The 20136-nt window shown below is 38.9% G+C and overlaps 1 protein-coding gene across 5 annotated transcripts in view; it reads right to left on the bottom strand.

The window, feature by feature from the left end:
- Nucleotides 1-752: 752 nt before the first annotated feature.
- LOC134208981 (probable chitinase 10) overlaps nucleotides 753-20136 on the bottom strand; it is a 232828-nt gene continuing 213444 nt past the window's right edge. For all 5 annotated transcript variants that reach the window (XM_062684954.1, XM_062684957.1, XM_062684956.1 and 2 more), the window contains exons 3-9: nucleotides 5754-5832; nucleotides 5096-5364; nucleotides 3859-5031; nucleotides 3683-3794; nucleotides 2657-3627; nucleotides 2393-2594; nucleotides 753-2313 (exon numbers count right to left, since the gene is read on the bottom strand). In XM_062684954.1, the coding sequence (XP_062540938.1) occupies nucleotides 2102-2313; nucleotides 2393-2594; nucleotides 2657-3627; nucleotides 3683-3794; nucleotides 3859-5031; nucleotides 5096-5364; nucleotides 5754-5832 (3018 nt within the window). In that variant the 3' untranslated portion in view covers nucleotides 753-2101. The remainder of the gene's footprint in view (nucleotides 2314-2392; nucleotides 2595-2656; nucleotides 3628-3682; nucleotides 3795-3858; nucleotides 5032-5095; nucleotides 5365-5753; nucleotides 5833-20136) is intronic.

Genomic DNA, 20136 nt, shown 5'->3' with positions numbered 1-20136 from the left:
TTGCAGGAAGTGACTTGGGTTCATTTATTGCATGCGAGCTTGTGAGATTATTCTACTGTTGGTTCCCTACTTTTGATGAATTTAATATTTATTTTCTTATAGGAATATATAAACGTAAAACATTAAACTTAATTCGGAATACCGCTACGCTACAACGTAGGGTCCGCAAATCGTCTTCCATCTGATCGATCCGCGTTGCTCACTGAGCTCCTCGTCTTCTTGCCTAGGATGTGGTGGGGTGGGCTCTGGCTTAACTATTATAAAAAAGTTGCACGTAGGGGAAAAGATCCCAAGAAGGTAGGAAAAACCGAAATTATCCACATATTGATGAAACATCTAACATTTTGGCGAGGCAAAACGCCCTAGTGGAACTAACCTACAATATACTACGCGTCTCCATGCACTTTACATACCAGAATTCTGATTCCCTGACGCGTGGTGCGTTGTGTGCGACCGTGTGCTGCTCAATGCGCACTATATCAAGTCCGTATAGGACATTCCCGAAATTTCGGCCGATGAGCTCTGAGTTCCCACTACAACCGATTCTGTTTTTACACAGATTTTTTTTACACGGCCGTTTAGATTAGATGCATTTGTTTCGCAGCCAAGAGCTCTGCTATCACGTCTACAGTTTTATGATATTAATAAGCATTCGTATGCCACAATGCGAAGACTGCAAAATGGTTAATAAATTGCAAATTTTCGTGATTTTAAAACTGTTTGATAATAGATTTATTAAAACATCACCCTGGTTTGAATTTAAATAATTCTTTATTTAAAAATAATTCTAAATTGTCTCGTACATTACATACAATATATTTTACACTTAGTCAACGTTTTCTCTGTTTTTCGTTTGTTTTGTATACGTATTATTAGCGTTCGTTCTCCTAGCTGCATTCAATTCGCATTTGCTCTGTTCGACGCTATTTGTTTTCCTATACTCTTTTTTTCCTCGTAGGTGTTTTTATGGTGCAATATTTTTTCGAACAACATTTAAACAAAACAACTTAATCTGTCCACCGGTTTCGGCGGGGAAGATCTAATGCAACTGCTAGCGGCACTACTGCCTGCCGATCTCACTACGGCGTTCATTTTCTTACAAATAGAAAACGAGCAGCTCATTCATCTTCCTTCTGTTCGATTCTAGCTTCTGTTTGTTTTATTCACTTAATTCAGGGAAGAAGGATATCTGTTTTATCGGAGCTGTTTTTGTAGAGTTGGGAGCGCACACATGCATAGATGGTTGGTTGGTTGGCTTGGTGTGTTTCGCTCCATTTCGTTGTATTTTTGTATATACACTTAATTATCACAGATTTTATACATCTACTCAAAACACATTTACACAGAGTTGCCAATTTATATGTCAAGAATAGGGGTCCGATCGATGGTTCGAAGGTGTTTTAGGTTAAATAGTTAGATTTATGGGTTTAGCAGTGTAGAAGGTCTACCTAGTTTCAAAAAATAAGATAGCATTTCAGTGTTTGTGTGCTAGTTTCTGTTTTTGTTTTTGATGAAGAAATTTCTTCATCATTTGTGTTGATTGTTTGCTTAGTTCTGTTACTCGTTCTAACTTCTAAAGAAAAATCTTAAACTTAGGGGGTTTGCTTGCATAAAGTTTTCATATAAATAGTATTCCATAATGAAAATAGTTATAGAAAGGGGTGGGTATAAGAAGGGTACTACACATAATGTTTCTCATAAAAGGTATCAGTTTTTGTGATTTTAAATGAAATGTGTTCATAAATAAATTTATCTCCATTGTGTAATTCGGTACGATAGTGAGCAAATTTAATGGCAGTTATAGATATATTGTCTGGTTGGCAGTTTTTTCGGTACTTGTCGATTATTAAGCGATACATGAAGATATTTACAACAGTTCATCGATCGATTAGTATTTCTTAGGCGGAGTCCTGAAGATTAATCCATCATGAAGAGTATTCTCTGTTACATAATCTTGTTTTCGTGGCTCTTTCTAGCTTGGCAATAATGAATTCATCATAATTATCCTCTAATGCTAAATCTAAAGAAGTAGGGTGCGAGCTGAAGGGAATGGGAAGTGTTTGTGTTAATCGCGATTATGCTGTGAACCTTTCGATTCAAATTAGGCCGCAGGAGGTGACTGCGTGTGCTGGTTGCAGCCCTCTACATTTTCTGGCCAATCGCAGACGTTCTCGTTCGGGTTGAAGACCAAGTTAGCTGGGCAGGGCATGTGATGTTTGCGCTCTCCTTCGCACATGAAGTAGTGAGTACAATCGCTCTTGTCCGGATGGTAGCTAATATGGCCGTCCTCTTCAGCGCAGACAACTTCGTTAGCTGCAAAAAATAAAATGTGCTCAGAATAAAAGCTGATGGTTTACATTTAATAAAAATAAAACGATCCGTAATAACTTACGATCCTTGGTGGTGTAGGCTCCACGTGGTCCGTACGATTCGTATGGTCCGTCGTATTCCAGTTGGACTTTGTAGTCCTTCAGCTCTTCATTCAGTATGTTCAATAAGGGGAACTTGCCAGCTCCGCAACGACCCGAAAAGTCATCCATATCGACAGACCAAACCATGATACCACCGAAACCCATATCTTTCAACCATTCCATCTGTAAACGGCAAAAAACTGTCATATAGATCTTATTTCATGCCTGTCATCTTCAATTCAAACCTTTGTTTTGAGGGATCGCTCGTCGTCAAATCCAACCCACTGATCCTTGCGGTAGGCAAATGGCACTTGTTGTTCAGAATCCCATACCAGCGTGGTGTTGTCCACCCCAAGGAAGGCACATATTTCATAATAGCTCAGGAAACCAGCCTCGTTGGTAAACTTTCCAGGCAAACCACCTCCGGATGCTGGAGCTCCAATGTCAAACTGTGTTTGGTTAACCAAAGTGAACGAACGTCCATAAGTGGGCATACCGATCAATAGTTTCTCCTTTGGTGCTCCTTGTTTAACCCATTCACGTGCACTGAAGTCGACGGTCAATTTCTTCTGGTATGCGGAGGCAGTATCCAATGGATAGAGCGGGGAATTGTGTCCAACTTGGCGTTCCCATTGTCCATGGAAGTCGTAGGTCATAACGTTGATGAAGTCAAGATATTTGGAAATCTCCGGTACATCGTATCCAGCAGCAATTGCTTCGAATGAGGCAGGTACGGCGGCCGTCAACAACAGCCGAGGTAGTCCAGCGGTTTTGGCTTCACCCTCGAAAGCAATACGTAGCTCACGCAACAAATCAACATAGGCCTTACGATCATCCGCTCCACGTGGATATTCCCAGTCAACATCCAAACCATTGAATTGATACTCGCGGAGGAATTCAATCGCTTCATACACAAACTGATTCATACGGAACACATTCGATGTCAACTCTTTGAACGGAGTAGATCCAAAGGCCCACCCTCCAATTGCCAGCAGAATCTGCAGATCGGGGTTCTTTTCGCGTAAAGCAATAACTTCGTCATACATATCTGGATCATTTTCGTTGGCTTCGGTCAGCTTGTGGTCCTTCAGCGTGGCGAAGGCGTAAACAACGTGCGTGCAAAGATTGGAATCGATATCCTTAGGTTCGAACTTTCCGGCACCCGGGCGCTTAGCAGACCAACTTGTCAGATAGCAGAAGACTTGTCCGGGCCGAGCTGAAAATATAAAACCGAATTAAAAAAGTTTCTAATATTTTAAATTCAATTGTACAATTCTTCTCAATGGTAGCCAATCCTTGTTTGATGATTTTCTTCTGTGGCTTTTGAACCTTGCTGAGCACCTCAGAAACAGAAATCTTGATCGGAGCGGGTTTCTCTTCCTCCTGTAAACAAATATCATAAGTTCAGTAGATCCCACAATCATCCTCCCCCATTCTCCGAAATCACCTTTTCTTGAATAGTTGCGGCCACCTCAGACCAGTTCACGTCCTTGGCATCCTTTCCTCGGCTGACACCGCGCAGTTCTTCGCGCATAGCACCAATCAACGGGTACTTCACGTTTCCGCCGCAAACGGTACCACTGAAGTCGTCCATATCCACGGTCCACACCATAGCGCCGGCATATCCGCCCGTCTTGATCCAGGTCATCTTGTTACGGATCGATCGTTCGTCATCGAATCCAACCCACTGATCACCATCGACCATGTACGGGACCTTCATCTCATCATCCCAAACATAGGCGGCACCGTTCAACAACTGTTCGCAAATTTCGTAGTAAGCCAAGAATCCAGACTCTTTAGTGTATTCTCCAGCTTTGCCACCACCGCTTGCCGGCGAGTTGACCTTGTATCGATCCGTGTTAGACAGTGTAAAGGAACGACCATAAGTTGGCATACCGATGACCAATTTATCCTTGGGAGCTCCCATTTTGACCCACAAGTTTGCAGCATAGTCCACCGATAATTGTTTGCGCCACTCAGAGTCCGAAGATGGAGCATACAGTGGAGCATTGTGTCCCGTTTCTCGTTCCCATTTTCCGTGGAAATCGTACGCCATCAGGTTGATGAAGTCCAGATAGCTCGCCACAGCTGGAACATCGTATCCTCCGCGTACGTTATCGGGACCAACAGGAACGGCAGCGGTCAACAGCAGTCTTTGTTGACGAATTTCCTGAGATTCTGCTTCGAAAGCTTCTCGCAGTTCCTTCAACAGCAGTACGAAGTTCTTCTTGTCATCCGAACCCTTCGGGTATTCCCAATCCATATCCAAACCGTCGAAATTACGCTGCCGCAGGAACGGAATGGCCGAGTAGATGAAGGTCTGTCGCGCATACCGGGTGGCGGACATTTCCTTGAATTTTTGCGTTCCGAACGACCAACCACCGATGGCCAGCAGGACCTTCAATTTCGGGTTGGCCTTCTTTAGGGTCATCATCCGATCGTACAGTCCGGTTTTGCCGTCTTTAGTTTCATCGTTGCTCTCAAATGAACTCAGCTTACCCTTCTTCAACCAGCCGAAGGCAAAAATGATGTGCGTACAGAGATCGGCTGGGATGTCCTCCGGGACGAATTTACCGAGCTTGGTACGGTACTGGGACCAGTTGGTGTAGTAGCACACGATCTACAGATAGCAAAAAGATGGACATTGTAAGTGGAATAATACGAAGTAGATGTATCATATTTACCTTGTACCCATCCTTATCCTGCACCTTCTTGGTGATCACCGAATTGGTGGATGCTCCGGCAACGACGGCAGCAGCTCCGCCGGCTGCAGCACCAGCCGCTAGCGCTGTACCTCGCGTTTTCGAACGCACCCGAAATCGGTTTGTGGCTGAGGACGGCGTTTGATCGGACCGATCTTGAGCAACCTTCTTCACTGGAATTTGATTATCTTCTACGGCCTGTTTGGCGGCTGTCGACTTCAGACTAGTGGGTCGCCGTATTCTGCGTTTTGCTGAGGGAACGGATCAATAAATTAGAGTTTTTCATAAAAGAGTAAAATCAGCTGATCTACATCGATTATGCTGATCAGCAGGAAACATTAGTCAGATTTCCCACAAATGCGAGATCTACGGCTGCAAGATCGATGGATGGCATAAATCACGGCTACATTCACGAGTGCAATCGTGTTGAGGTCACCTTGAAAGGTAGTTAATCGACTTTATAGACTGGAACGGGTCGTAAATCTGCCATATTTATATCCCTAGCTATGGTATTTTATACGACCGGTACTGGCGATTTGCTTAATCACTACGGATCGGATGGGAAAATGTCAACCGTCAACCGCCACCACCATCGATCGTGGCCGCTCGCACAGCAGAGTATTGTGGCACGTGTACTTACTTTGAGCACTATCGGTGGTCTGTGAGAAGATTGCAACGATGATGCATAACACTATCGCTATTCTGAGTATCCTTGGTAACTGCAAAGAAGGAAAGAAGAGATGATTAGCATTTATCGAATTATAATCTAATTGCGGTGTAGGTTTGATGACTGTTCGTAATTATGTATGTATGCTTAGTCTCATAAAGGTGAAGGCAATTCATTAATCTTTATTTTATTGACTGATCTTTATTTCATGGCCCAGATATTATTCAATTGCGGGGAGTGCAATAAATTATCAGGTCGTTCATAGTAAGAATGGATTACCGCCATTGGAATTTAAAGTTGAATTGAACAGTGTGAGAATGATTTATGAAGCCTTCTGGTAGATTATGGAATCTGACTCTTATTATAAGGCGAGTACTATCAGATGCTTCGGTGTGTATTTCACTTTATAAATCCTGAAAGAAATACAAAAGAAAACCCAAAAATGGAATAATTTTTCATTATTCCTACGTTAATTAAGCCTTTTTCAAATGTTTCTACTCCTTTCTGGGTGGGCTGACAACAGTTGGTTTGGCTGATAAAAAGATTATTGTCAGCACGTTCTTCAGCTATTTCTTGGTTTTGGCCTGGCCAGCTGTTTCTCTTTTTTTCTGCTAATTTGAGATTAGACGAATGTTATGGAGAAACCTTTGTTCCAAGCGCATGTTTCTCGTGTCACAACCCAACTCCTATTAACCTTTTGTCTGCGCTCTGGGGTCATATGGACCCTAAATTGAAATAGCTTTAACTTTTTTATTGTATGGCCAATTTCAGATTTTTTGGGCTGTTTCGAAAAATAATTTGATCATCTTATCTACGCTTGGACATTGGTGCGTGGGTAACTCGCGGGGAGGGGTTTTTGTAAATAAGAGTGCAAAAACAGTGATTTTTCATGCTTATTTTACTTATATCTGAAAATCCTACCCATTTTGAACTGCATCTTTTCAATAATGTTAAACAGGGAGGCGTGTGCTTTTTTTTAATCTTTATTAATGTTTTTTTTTGTTATCTACAGATTAAGTTCAACACCGAGGAGGCGTGTGCTTTGACATGAGGCATTATTGGTTAGTTTAGAACTTGGCCGTTACATGATGGTATATTAGAGTGATTCAAATTTTGACTTTTTCGCTCCCCTGTGCTTAAACGATTGTTTTTGCTATTTTAATAGTCCTCCCAAATTTTTAGCTGATTTGGATGTAATTTGATTGTGCACGTGCCATTTGAAGGTTATATGAAAATTACTATGAGAATTGCCACTTATGTAAAGAACCGTTTCGTGAAGTAGCCCAGAATCTATTTTAATATATTAAACACATCGCTATCATAGAATAGATCCTAAGCTGACAGTCAGTTGTTGTTGCGAAGCAATCTGACTTTTGTGAGCAAAATTATAAAGAAAACAGAAATGCTCATTATTGATATTGATGTTATTCTTTTACGTGTTAAATTGAATTTCCCACATTTCAGTATTTTCTTAATAACTTTTGTTGCCAGCATCAAATCGTTTAGCAACAACGACGATATTTTCCCTTGTTAAATTTCCCATGTTGCTAACGTATTCATACATTTTTACAACTTAATGGGCAATGATGGGGAACGGTTTTTCACAAAAGTTACTGTTTTCATAGTAATTTTCATATAAGCTTCAAACTGCTTGTGCTCAGTCAAATTACATCGAAATTAGTTGAAAATTTGGGACGATTATTAAAATAGCAAATGCCATCGTTTAAGCACAGGGGAGGAAAAAAGTCAAAATTTGAATCACTCTAATGGTATATATCAAATCATCATTAGCTTAGCTTAGCTTGATTGACTGTACCCATCGTAGTTGCTAGTCGTGATTGGTCGAGAAACAACAAATAATGCACAGCTCACCAATTGAATAGTTTTCTCGGGACTAGAAACCCGAGCAAAGATCTCTTGTAACATTTTGGTTTTAATGATATGGAAATGCTAATATCATCTTCCAAACTTGGACGTACATGTTCATGATAGCATTAGAGGCGAAAGTATAGAATTGATAGTTCCGTTAGGATACGGCAGGCATGAAGAATGTTTTTATAGAAGTCGATTTGAAAGCGAGCGGAGGGCAATATTTGTGATGGCACATATCGCACGACCTTCCTTCTGCCAAGCTCCCGTATGAAGGGGGAGGGAAGAATATCAGTGTGGAAGCCGATATATCTCCACTGGCAAAAGGAAGGTGGTTTGACTTGCTCATATGCCATCGCGTGCGGAAGGATTTGCTATCGACGAGTACTGTCTCCAAATTTCTAATATGACATCAGCATTTAGTCGAATAGGATTTTTATTGCACAGTTCTGTTTTTTCATTGCGATTTTGGTTTTATACTGGTTCTATAACACTAAATTTTGCTTGTCATAAGACGAGTTAATACAATCCCATTGAATTCCACCACTTAATTGTATGTTGACAGATACGTATTTCGACCTCAACAGTAAGGCCGTCTTCTGAAGACGGCCTTACTGTTGAGGTCGAAATACGTATCTGTCAAGATACAATTAAGTGGTGGAATTCAATGGGATTGTATAAACTCGTCATATGACAAGTGAAGACATTCCACTGAAAAGCTCAAAATAATTTTCTTAACTAAATTTTGGTCTTCAAGAGCTTTAATAAAACTTAAAAAGTTACTTGGGATGAATCACTAAAGGATAACAAATTCTATTATCCGATTATCGGACATTTTGATAACTGAACTCGTTATCATTTTGGCTGAATTAACAGTCAACATAAGAAAAATGATACCAGAATTTTGTGCGTGGAATAACTAAATGAAAACAAATTAAATTATCACCGATACCAAGTTGATAACACATTTTGTTATACATAATATTTACACAAAATAACTTATTTAGCTATAATTTAGTTATCAGCCATCACTGTTTTATCGAACCAAAATAGTTAAATCTTCTCTGCCGACTTTATTACGCATTGGAAAAATATTGGCGTTCAGTGGGATTCGAACTCGAATCGAGTGATTGTACGGCGTCGTCTCTTGGCATTACTCCTTACGCTTTCTTGAGGAGTAGAAGAGAAGAGCTCTGCGCTTTCTACATTCTTGCATTTACTGAAGACTTTATAATCAAACCATGATTCCATGACCATTATATATAAATAAATGTCGGCTGGACAGAGTGCAAAGCAGAATAACTTATTAATAACAAACTTGATTATTCAGACAATTGTTATCATTTTGGTTGAATTACCAGTCAACATAACAAAAATGTTAACCGAATTTAATTCCAAATAGCGAACCGGCGATCAAATATGAAAAATACAGTTCATCGTTCTTTTATTGAATACTTTTTTTCAGTTGCCATACTGACCTTACTAAGCTTTGGAGTTGCTTCAGTAACAGCCACGCGTCAGTGGAGTTCTGCAGTCTGGCTTTCTGCCAGCTGCTTTTCTTCCGTAAGGACTCGAATCTTCGACTCGGATTCTTTCCTGGCCTCCACCGCTTGGCTCACTGCCAACTCTTTCTCCTCGGTAAGTTGGCGGATCTTTCGTTCCGCCTCCTTACTAGGCTGACCAGATCGTTTCGGTGAAAAAACGGGACAATCGCGTTTGCAAAACGGGACAAAAAACTTTGTGATAAAATTCAAGAGCTGTGGACATTTCAAAATTTATGGGCTTAATTTTTATTTGCCGTGTGAGAAATTATAAATATTATAGAGTGAATCATTCACCACCATAACATTCTATTGTATTAAGTTAGTTGTGGAAATATTTGCATTACATCCTGCACTGGGACATTGCCGCCTCGTGGCTCAGTGTTCTATAGGCACTTCCACAGTTATTAACTGCGAAGTTTCTAAGCTAAGTTACCATTTCACCATTCGTATTCATGAGGCTAACCCGATGATACTTTTATGCCTAGACAAGTCGAGATAATTTCCAAACCGAAAATTGTGTAGACCGTGTAGCCGCGTATCACCGCGCGGCTAAGGAGGGCTCCATGTGGAAAATTACTAAGCTACAAATATTTCACTCTTCAAAGGGACGCGGGCAAAACCACGAAGGAACAGAAAATTATCCATCTTTTAATATATAAAAAAATGCAGAATTTGAAATTTTATTTTCATCTACTCATAGATAAGGATTTTATTATAGACCAATATAAAAAAATCCAATTCTGAACAATTGAAAATGACAAACAATAGTCAAAGTACCCTGCCTAAGGCCGGTTTTGGGCATTAAAAGGCTAAGAAGAAATGTCAAAAGACAAATGCGAAAAAAGCAATAGGGTGGGATTATTGATTTCCCTTGCCAGATCCCTTTTACATAAATATAAGTGGCAAAAAATCTGTGGAGAAAAAAAATCTCAACATGGAAAGAACATTAACAAAATGTAATTTCAATTATTTCCATGAATATGGTTGGCGCATAATAATAAATGTCAAGTCTAATCAATTCACAGTCCTTTTTGATCAAAATTGATTTAAATGACGCTAAAAGTAGCCTCACACCTCGGGAAACTTGTTCAATGATTTTGTTTCCATGTGCTCCCAAAAAAGCGGGACTTACGCAATTTCGTCGCGAAATTTAAAAAAAAAACCTGGCCAATTCATAGTCTGGTTTGCAGCTAAGACTCTCGGAGATTTCCTCCGGTTTGTATTTTAAATCGGGCCCAATTTCTAAGTTTTCATAACGGAATCCCATAAATTCCGTCCACACACATGGGAGCGAAATTTGCAGCTGAATAAGCTAGTTTTTCAGCTGGAGAATCATATTTCTAATGTAATAAGCTTTTTATCAGCTGCCAATGTTTTTTTTTGAGAAGCTCCTGATGTGGAGGCTAGCTATAAAGTACGGGAGGACCTTAAATCTAGTCTTTAATCCGACCAAATTTTCCCTCGGTTTGAAACTGCCTTGAATTCGATTTTGTTCTGTTTATTTATTAATTAGTTTTTCATGCCATGTCCTTTTTTTTACAGTGGATGATTTCGAAATATTTAGAATTAATCAGAATAATTCAGAATAATTAATCTTTGAATAATTCTTAATGACATTAATAATGACATTTTTTTAAAAATAAATTTGAATGTTGCAATCAACAGACCCATATGGAAGCTTTTGATCACAGTGTACTCAAATTAATTCATGAAGTAAAAGTTACTCAGGTCCTTTTGAAAAGTAAAGCGAGAAATGAAAGAATGGTGAAACTGAATGGCCAAATTTAAAAGCCTCAGAAAAAAAAAAACAAAAAAAAAACATTCTATGTAAGAAAAAAATCTCCCGGAGAAGCACCTTTTGTCATTAACTGTTAAAAACCTTAAGGAAAGTCAATCAATGGAAAACGCAAAACGGCAGAGATAACATTAGGGTAACCGTACCCTTAGTGGAGGTAGCACCGATAGTGGAGGTAGTGGGGTTTTAACGAAATTTATCATATTTATACACTTTATGATGGTTTCAGTTGATGCGTCGTGCTTTAAATATCCTGTTAAATGCAACTTATCCTAATATTTTGCTTGGAAAACTATTGAAAACAATCATTTTCTCTAACAAAATTGACTCCCTTGCACCTATAGTGGTGCAACTGTACTAATAGTGGCGAGTCTCATAAGAAACCAATGGATAGCACCACTATGGGAACCAAAATTAATTTTTACCTCCACTAAAGGAACAGTGTACCCATAGTGGTGCAAGCAATATTTGGTAATTGTTGATGTTAAATGAAATCTATCTCATTTTTGTTAGCAAATTTATTAGTTTTTCTTTTGACTAAGATATAAAAGCTGTAAATTTTCCATAATTATCAATTTAAAAAAAATCTTTTGTGGATCTACTAATACCTCCACTATTGGTACCGTTACCCTATTTAAAAAGCAAAACTAATAACACAACATCTCACATTTTTTTGATGTCCACCGAGGGCTGCAAATCTTTCTAATAAAGATACAAACAGCACTTTCTATGCTTTTTGATTTTAGATTCCTGTCTAAAATATAGAATTTATTTGAATAATATTTTGGAGCTCTTTGGAAGAATTAATGAAAAAACGAGACAAATTGAGGATTTTTTAGATTACGACGGGACGGGACTGTCCCGTTGCATACGGTACGTATGGTCAGCCTACTTCTTACTTGCCTGCAGCAAAGACTTCCACTCCTGCTTTGCCTCTACAACCATGTTGCAGTGGGTCAGCACGGACTTCTTAAGGTCCTTGCTGTACTTCCCGCCGTTGTCCAGAAAGGACATGATTACGTCCGTTACGTCTGCAATCATCTCCATTTCCTAGCCTCTACTCTCCTTGTGACTGGTCATCACTTCCGTGATGACCCTGGTCAGGGTAGCTCCGTCCATCTTGAACTCGATGGGCGGCTCCTCCGACCTGCCATGCTCTTCTGTATCGCCTGCCCCTGGCGATCAGTGGGGCGACCTGTTAAGGCCACTTCGTCTGGCGAAGGGATCCACTCTTTCGTCAGACGCTTCTCCCTCTCCACTCAAATTTGTTTTTTTTTTAGTTTTGTCGACATTTTGGTCCCATGAGTCGCGCGAGAAAATAGGTCTGTCACGCCAGAGCTCCGCAATGACGTGGTAAGGGAACGTTATACTGTGAGTGACAGTTTAATAAACGACAAGCAAAAGGAAAGATACTGCATCTATACTACGAAAACACATTCGAAACATTAGACCCGTGGGCCAGCCTCAGTGTAGATTCTCCGTTTGAGGTTCGTCTATTTTTTTAGTGACTTATGGCACTCTCGCCTTTCTTCAGAAGGGAAAGAATAGTGTAATGTGCCTTACGGTGTCCAACTTCTTTACTTTGATATGGTGTTCGCAATAACTTAAACCACTCCATTTGTGACGTAGGACTACATGTTTGCATTCTGTACGGATAGGAGAGGAGAAGGGGGGAGGGGAATTTATCAAATTGGAAAAATGAGTGTCACGAAAAAAATGTTGGTTTTTAAGGATTAACAGTCAAATATTTTTCAACGAATTTTCTCATCAATCGATTGGAAATTTATCTTCAAATCAGAATCATAAAATGGATTTTTTTTTAAATAATGAATTATTGATGTGTTCTCTATTCTCACACACCATTTAAACCTAAGGTACCTTTACCAGCTTCCTGTCTATCAATGGACAACGAACAGTCTGCGTGACTAATTGATTAATTGATCACAGAATTCAACAAGTGGATGTATAAGAATAAATGGACTCAAACGCACCCATGAGGCAACACGGCACAACCAGTTTTGGAAACACTCAATTTTTCAAATCTTATCCACGTTTCAAATCAAGCACGAATTTAATCCCACTAATGGCTAAGAGAATCGTTCTTGATTCGACTCGCGTTTTGCATTATTGCATTATTTTTACGTGTTCTTCTTTATTAAATACATTAATTTAAGTTTCTTCGCCTAATGTGATGGATAATGAATCCATACGTAAATCGCTTTCAGGAGAGAAATCATATTTCCGACCGAAACCATGTTATTCTGCGTGAAAAATCCAACAATTCTGCAAAATTGCAATCCAGTTAGCTCGCGCATGAGGCTTTGATGATGGAGATTTAAGTATGATTCTACACTGGTCGTATAACACATAAAATAAATACATAGTAGACTTGTTTATATTACCTACCATGCAAAAAAAAATGCAATTGGAATTCAATCAATTCATCAATTAAATTAAAACACATCTTTGGATTTACTTTCTTTTTCGATTACTACATACAATGCTATTCTATCATTTACATCATTTTTTTAGCAGAGAACTGAAAAAAATAGCTTTGTCTAGCGTGCTGAGGTGATAATATTGCTACATATGAAAAACTACTCTAGATATTTGCAAAAGAGAGCGCAATTAGTCTCTCGTTTTGACTCAGGTACAACGCTTTTGAAAATCATGCTAGAATTGAAAAATGTTAAGACATTATTAAGGCCAAATTTCGTAAAGCACCGCAGGTACTGGAGAACGAGCTGGATTTGATGAAACAGTTAGTAAAAGTATCAAAAGAAGTCGGCCCCACCATTGCACAAAATGTCATGAGAGGTGCAAAGTGCGGTTATACAGTCCTGGAGAAGAAATCCAATAATCCGCTGAAGCAGGGACCTACCCATAAGGTTTAGTTGATTCTCTAAAATTTTGAACAAAATCCGGCTAAAATTGAAGTTCTGGCGACTATTTAAAAGTGTTTAATTTTTTCATCGCTGTTAGTGAACTCTCCCTAACTCGATATTCTGTAACTCGATATTTTCTTTAACTCGATGAAATTCAAAGTCCCTTGAATCTAGCATCCTGCTTTCCCTCCCTAAGTCGATATCTCTCTAACTCGATATTCTCTAAGTCGAAGTAATTTTCCAGAGCATTTTCACCTCGCTAACTCGATGTTGTCAGAAACAGTACATGCACGACATAGTTAGAAGATAGAAGTGAAAAGTGATAAGCGAGAAGTGAGAATAAGATATGAGAAATAAGAAGTTAGAAGTGAAGAATGAGAAGTGAGATGAGACGTGAGATATGAGAAGTGAGAGAGGAAAAGTTAGAAGTGAGAAATTAAAAGTGAGAGATGGAAAGTGAAAAATACAAAGTGACAAGTGAGAAATTTGGAGTGCGAAGAGAGTTTAAGAAGTGAAAAGTATGGAGGGAGAAGTTAGAAGTAAAAAATTAGAAGTTAGAAGGGATATAAGATAGGTGAGAAATGAGACGTCAGAAGTGAGATATAAGAAGTTACATGTGAGAAGTGAAAAATGAGAAGTGATATGTGCGAAGTCAGAAGTGAGATGTGTGTTGTGAGAATTTAGATGTGCGAAGTGAGAAGTGAGAAATTAATAGTGAGAAATGAAAAGTTAAAAGTGAAAAATAAGAAATTCGAAGTGAGAAATGAGAAGTAAAAAGTGAGAGGTGAGTAGTGGGAAGTGAAAAATGAGAGGTGAGAAGTAAGAAGTTACAAGTACGAAGATGGAAGGGAATAGTGAGAAGTGAAAAGTAAGAAGGGAAAAGTGAGAAGTGCAAAGTGATGAGTGAGAAATGAGAAGTCAGATGTGAGATATAAGAAGTTATAAGTGAGAAGTGAGAAGTGAAAAATGAGATGTGAGAAATGAGATATGCGAAGTGAGGGGTGAGAAACTAATAGTGAAAAGTGCAAAGTGAGAAGTGAGTAGTGGGAAAAGGGAGATGGGAAGCGAAATTTGCGATAAGAGAAATAAGAAGTAAGCAGTGAGAAGTGAAAAGTGAGAAATTAGGTGTGAGAAGGGAATAATAAGAAGTGAGAAGTGAGGACCGAGGAACAAGAAGTGAAAACGATATTCTTTTTTTCCTTCTTTATTTTTTTCTCTTCTTTCTTCTCTCTTCCTTCTCCTGTCTCATATCTCTCCACTCACTTCTTACTACTTAACATCTCGCTTCTCACCTCATTATTATCCTCTCTCCTTCTCACCCCTTGCTTCTGTTTTTCTCACTACTCACATCCTTCTCACTTCGCAACTATCACAATTCACTTCTCACCACTTTCTGCCCACTCTTTATTTCTCACTACTCACATGTTACTACACACATCTCACTACTCAATACTCACTCGCTTCTCACCTCATAATTATCCTCTCTCCGTCTCACCCCTTGCTTCTGTTTTTCTCACTACTCACATCCTTCTTCTCACTTCGCAACTATCACAATTCACTTCTCACCACTTTCTGCCCACTCTTTATTTCTCACTTCTCACATGTTACTACACACATCTCACTACTCAATACTCACTCGCTTCTCACCTCATAATTATCCTCTCTTCGTCTCACCCCTTGCTTCTGTTTTTCTCACTACTCACATCCTTCTTCTCACTCACTCACTTCTCACCACTTTCTGCTCACTCCTCATTTCTCACTTTTCACTACTCACATGTTACTACACACATCTCACTACTCAATACTCACTTCCGTTTCTCAGTACTCACTTCTCACTACTCTGTACTCATTTAAAAAATCTCATTTCTCACTTCTCAGTTCTCGCTGTTCACTTCGAATATCTTCACTTAATAAGGAAACAAATTTTAACTGTTCGGTTAAACGGCATTCGACCAAATATAAATGTGTTCCCTATCTCGATACCTCCCTAACTCGATGGTCCCCTCAATATCGAGTAAGGGAGAGTTCACATATCGTTATTCGAACACATGGGATGAGATGAACCTCGGTTAAACAGGTTCGTACGGCGTGGCAAATTAAGAATAAAGAAGCTTCCCGTAAAAACGGGAACAATTCTAATGTTGACACACCTACCAGCAAGATAAATCAGCAATAAATTAATTTGACATTGGTGGCTAGTTTAGTTTTTCGTGTGAGATTATGCTAGGATTTTTTCCATTTCTTCCTTTTATTAGGAAAGGAATCCGTAGTCTCTCATGCGTTATGAAAAGTACTTTTTTAGGAAATCATATTTTTGCGCTCTCTCAAAACGCTCATACATGCATACATCATTTCTATTTCTCAAGCTGAGTCTGTTGGTATATATCACTATGGAACACCAGTCCTTCTGTCAGGTCATATGCTCTCTTCCTGGACAGGACTGACGCATACTTTGTAGTAAAGAATCACGTAAACGAAAAATGCGTAATTTTTTAAAAGGATTTTTTTTTGAAAAATGTATTATATTTTTGCTTGCCTTAAACGTAGCAAATGCACCCTTTCAAAAAGGGACAATACCTCTTCTTGCATTGAACCGAGCAAATATTTGAACTGAAAGAAGGTTGGCTAATGCATCATTCGAAAGAAGGTATAATCACTTCTCTTTCCTTAAACCGAACAAATGCTCAAATTGAAAGAAGGAATCATATCGTTCCTTGCCGTCTACCGGGCAAATACGTCCTTTGCAAGAAGGAATCATATCATAGCTTCCCTTCTCTTAAACCAAGCAAATGTCCTCTCTTGCCTTCTGTCGGGCAAATGCATCCTTTCAAAGAAGGGATCATATATTCCTTTGCCTTAAACCGAGCCCCTGCCTGAGTTAAACAAAGGAACTATATCATCCTCCGCCTTTTACTGAACCATCTGTCATCCTTTGAAAGAAGGGATCTTATCTTCCCTTCCAGACCTAGTAATTGCCTTAATTGAACAAATGAATCATATCCTCTCTTGCCTTCTGCCGGGTAAATGAATTTTTTGAAAAATGAAATTACATCTTCCATTTCCTTGAACTGAATGAATGCATATATTGAGAATAATAATCATACATATTCTTTCTTGTGTTATGCCGGGCAAACGCATTATTTGAAAAAAGGAATCGTATCTTCCTTTATCATATACTCGGAAAATGCATCCTTTGAAGGAGGAACCGTATACTTTTTAGACTTACGCACGTCAAAGTGTGCTCTTAAAGAGAAGATTAAAATTCCTGCAGAAATAACTAATAAAAAATTTTTACTCTTGAACGCTTACAATTTTGCTATTCGAGTTTTCATCTTTTGTAGTTAGTCTTAGTCAACGACGATCTTAAAACTGACCCAGAGGTAAACAAATGTTAAGTAGAAAAGGAAGTAAATAAAAATTTCATGAAGTCTACCAATTATAGACCATTCGTACCCAAAAGACCTTCGAATCTACCAATTAAACGCACCGATCTCTAGTCTTTATTCCTTCGGGGTACAATTAGGACTGAATTCATATTCATATTACTCTCGTCTCTCAGCTTCATCGAGCTAATTCATATTAATATGTATATGTTTATAGCACACTAAAAAATAGGGTTCAAAATTCAATTTCAATATATCGTTTACACAATGCTCCTTTGAGCAAAACAATTCAAAGTATTTCTCTTACAATGTTCAAGCGATAATAATTATAAATAATGGAACATATTATGCATAAGCTTCGAAATCGATGATTACACAACTTTTATGCCCAAACGGCAATTATGCCAATCGAACGTTATGCCAAACGGCGTTATGCCGAATAACCTACCACCCAACAAGAAATTCTTTAGCATTTCGACGAGTAATTCTTCATAATTTTGAAGAATAATTCTTCTGAACTAAGCCTAAAATTCTTCAGAATTTGACGAGAAGCTCTTTAGAACTTCGGCAGAGAAATTCTTCGAAATTTTCTAAGACAAACTTGAGAAATTCAACGAAATATTTTTAAAAAATCCGACGGGAGATTCTTTAGATTTGTAATAATTATCTTATCAATTTTTACCAATATTCTAAACTCCTGAGCAAATTTTGTATGAACGTTTGAAAGAAGAAAATGAATAACGCCTGCAGTCAGACTATGCTGTGAACGAGTGAAATCGAAACTCGTCAGTCAGTTAGTCGGATAAAGCTGAGTGCAACGGTTGCGTTGTGGATTTTGGCTAACCAGAGCATTCTCCGACTTTTGAAGGATGTTAAAGATGCAGTTCTTAGAGGTATTTTTGGTTTCCTTGAAGTAAACCCCGAAGAATCTATATCATTTTTTCATCATCCATGAAGCTTCAGAAAGATCTTTCTATACATTATTTTTTTGGATTTGCCATTTCTAGAAAAATAATGAAAAGTTTTAGAATTAATCTTTGAAAGCACACATCGATGGGTTTAGTTGAAAATTCTTGACCGATGACCTTTTTAAATATTTCTATATGAACTCGGAAAAAGTGCCTAGACTGGGTAGAAAAAATCGATAGATCTGCTTCAATTCCTAGTAAAAACGTCTGTAAAAACTGCCGGGCACATATGAAGAAGTCTTGGGACATATATTGGGAAGATTTCTGCAGAATCTTAGGATTGCAATCAAGGAGAACTCCCTGACAAAACCTTAGGAGGTAATCCTTGTAGATCTACGGAATGGTCTAGTGTACGAATATCAGAAAAAGCTTTTGTAAGAACTTCTTTAAGCACTCTCAAATACATATTCTGGCGGAATACTTCGAATAATATCTTTAAAAAATTGGTCGTTAGTTAATTTAACATATGGCCATCATGCTACGCAGCAGTAACTACTGTTGTTCTCATAAACGCAATTGTAGAAGGTCTCTTATAAATGTTAATCCAATAAATGATGGATAATTGACTCACTTCTACCTGCTCCTTCGAACAGGTTAAACGTTTAGCGCGTCTTATTCGATGATGATACTTGACACCTATAGCTACCATAAATAAAAGCGACTACTATCTCGCGAGCAAACAACGCGAATCATATTTCACCACACACAGCAAACGAGGCATTTAAATGTCGATTTGCTTGGAACATAATCGATTAGACAGCGAGCGATCCCCAGCCGCTCCAATCCACACCTAACCAGACAGCTACTAATTGCTTGGCTTTGACCGCAGGCAGTCACCACCACCCGCACCCCATCTCCGATGGTTGGCTTCTGAGGTCGAAGTCATTAATATCTCGAATCGCGAATTCGATGGAAAGGTGAAACCGTTTTTTCCGTTCCGGGCGTCACTTTTCTATTTCGGTCTGAAATCCCATCAAATGGTAGTTTTTGATACTGACTTTTTTGTTACTCGTCGCTTCTCGTCGGTACCGGGCATGTGTGGGGTCAAATGCCGCTGCTTCGCATAGTGTGCACTTTTGGAGGTTCGCGGCGTGCACGCCTTGGGGAGGTCAGCCCGAATCGTATAGAGTCAGAGTGAGTGTATTTCATGGCACTATTGTTGTTGTAGCGTGTGTTGTGGGTTGTACTTGACCGCAATTTTCCAACAACGAACGTCTCGGTTACGTCGCCGTACGTTAGAAGTGATAATAATTGCTGAAGTAGCAGCTTGCTAGTGTTGGCTTGTTAGAAGATATTGTACTGAGAGGAGCATTCTCTCCTGGGCAAAAGAAGCTGCTTCTCTGCCTATGTTGGAAAATTGTCTAACCGCATCTAAACAATTTTACATAGTTCTTACACTTCTGCTATTTTAATATAATTTCATAACTATTGTTACTAATATTCTGCAGAAAAATACCGCCTCGTGACATATTTGAAAGTGCTCATTTGAATCGTGAAGTCTTTCGAATCTGCCAGATCAAGCATTTTTTACTTTTGACATAGGGCGACATTGTTCCTCCAATCAATATAGTTGTCACATTACTGCTCAATTAAGATAAATACCATTTGTGGATGTTGCAATGGAGAAGGCAACAACCGCACACGTAATACACAGCAAATTCCTCTAAGATAGGAAACATCAAACCAGATGGCAAGGTCCAGTGTAAATTGCGATAATGATGACACCTTTTTGACAAGCGAACCTTCTCTGGTTCTTTTAAGGTGTTGCATAATTGCGACTCGCGGCCATCGTATACAAAAGCGAAACAGCATCCATTGTCCCATTGTGGTGGTCAACTTTCTTGAAAATACACTTCATCTGTGTCAACAAACAGCTGCTTATCTCATCGACTATCGTTACCGTGGCATGTGC

The sequence above is a fragment of the Armigeres subalbatus genome, chromosome 2 (assembly GCF_024139115.2).
Source record: "Armigeres subalbatus isolate Guangzhou_Male chromosome 2, GZ_Asu_2, whole genome shotgun sequence".
Lineage (NCBI taxonomy): Eukaryota > Metazoa > Arthropoda > Insecta > Diptera > Culicidae > Armigeres > Armigeres subalbatus.
The sequence above is the reverse complement of the archived record's forward strand: the minus strand, read 5'-3'. Positions and strand labels throughout refer to the sequence as shown.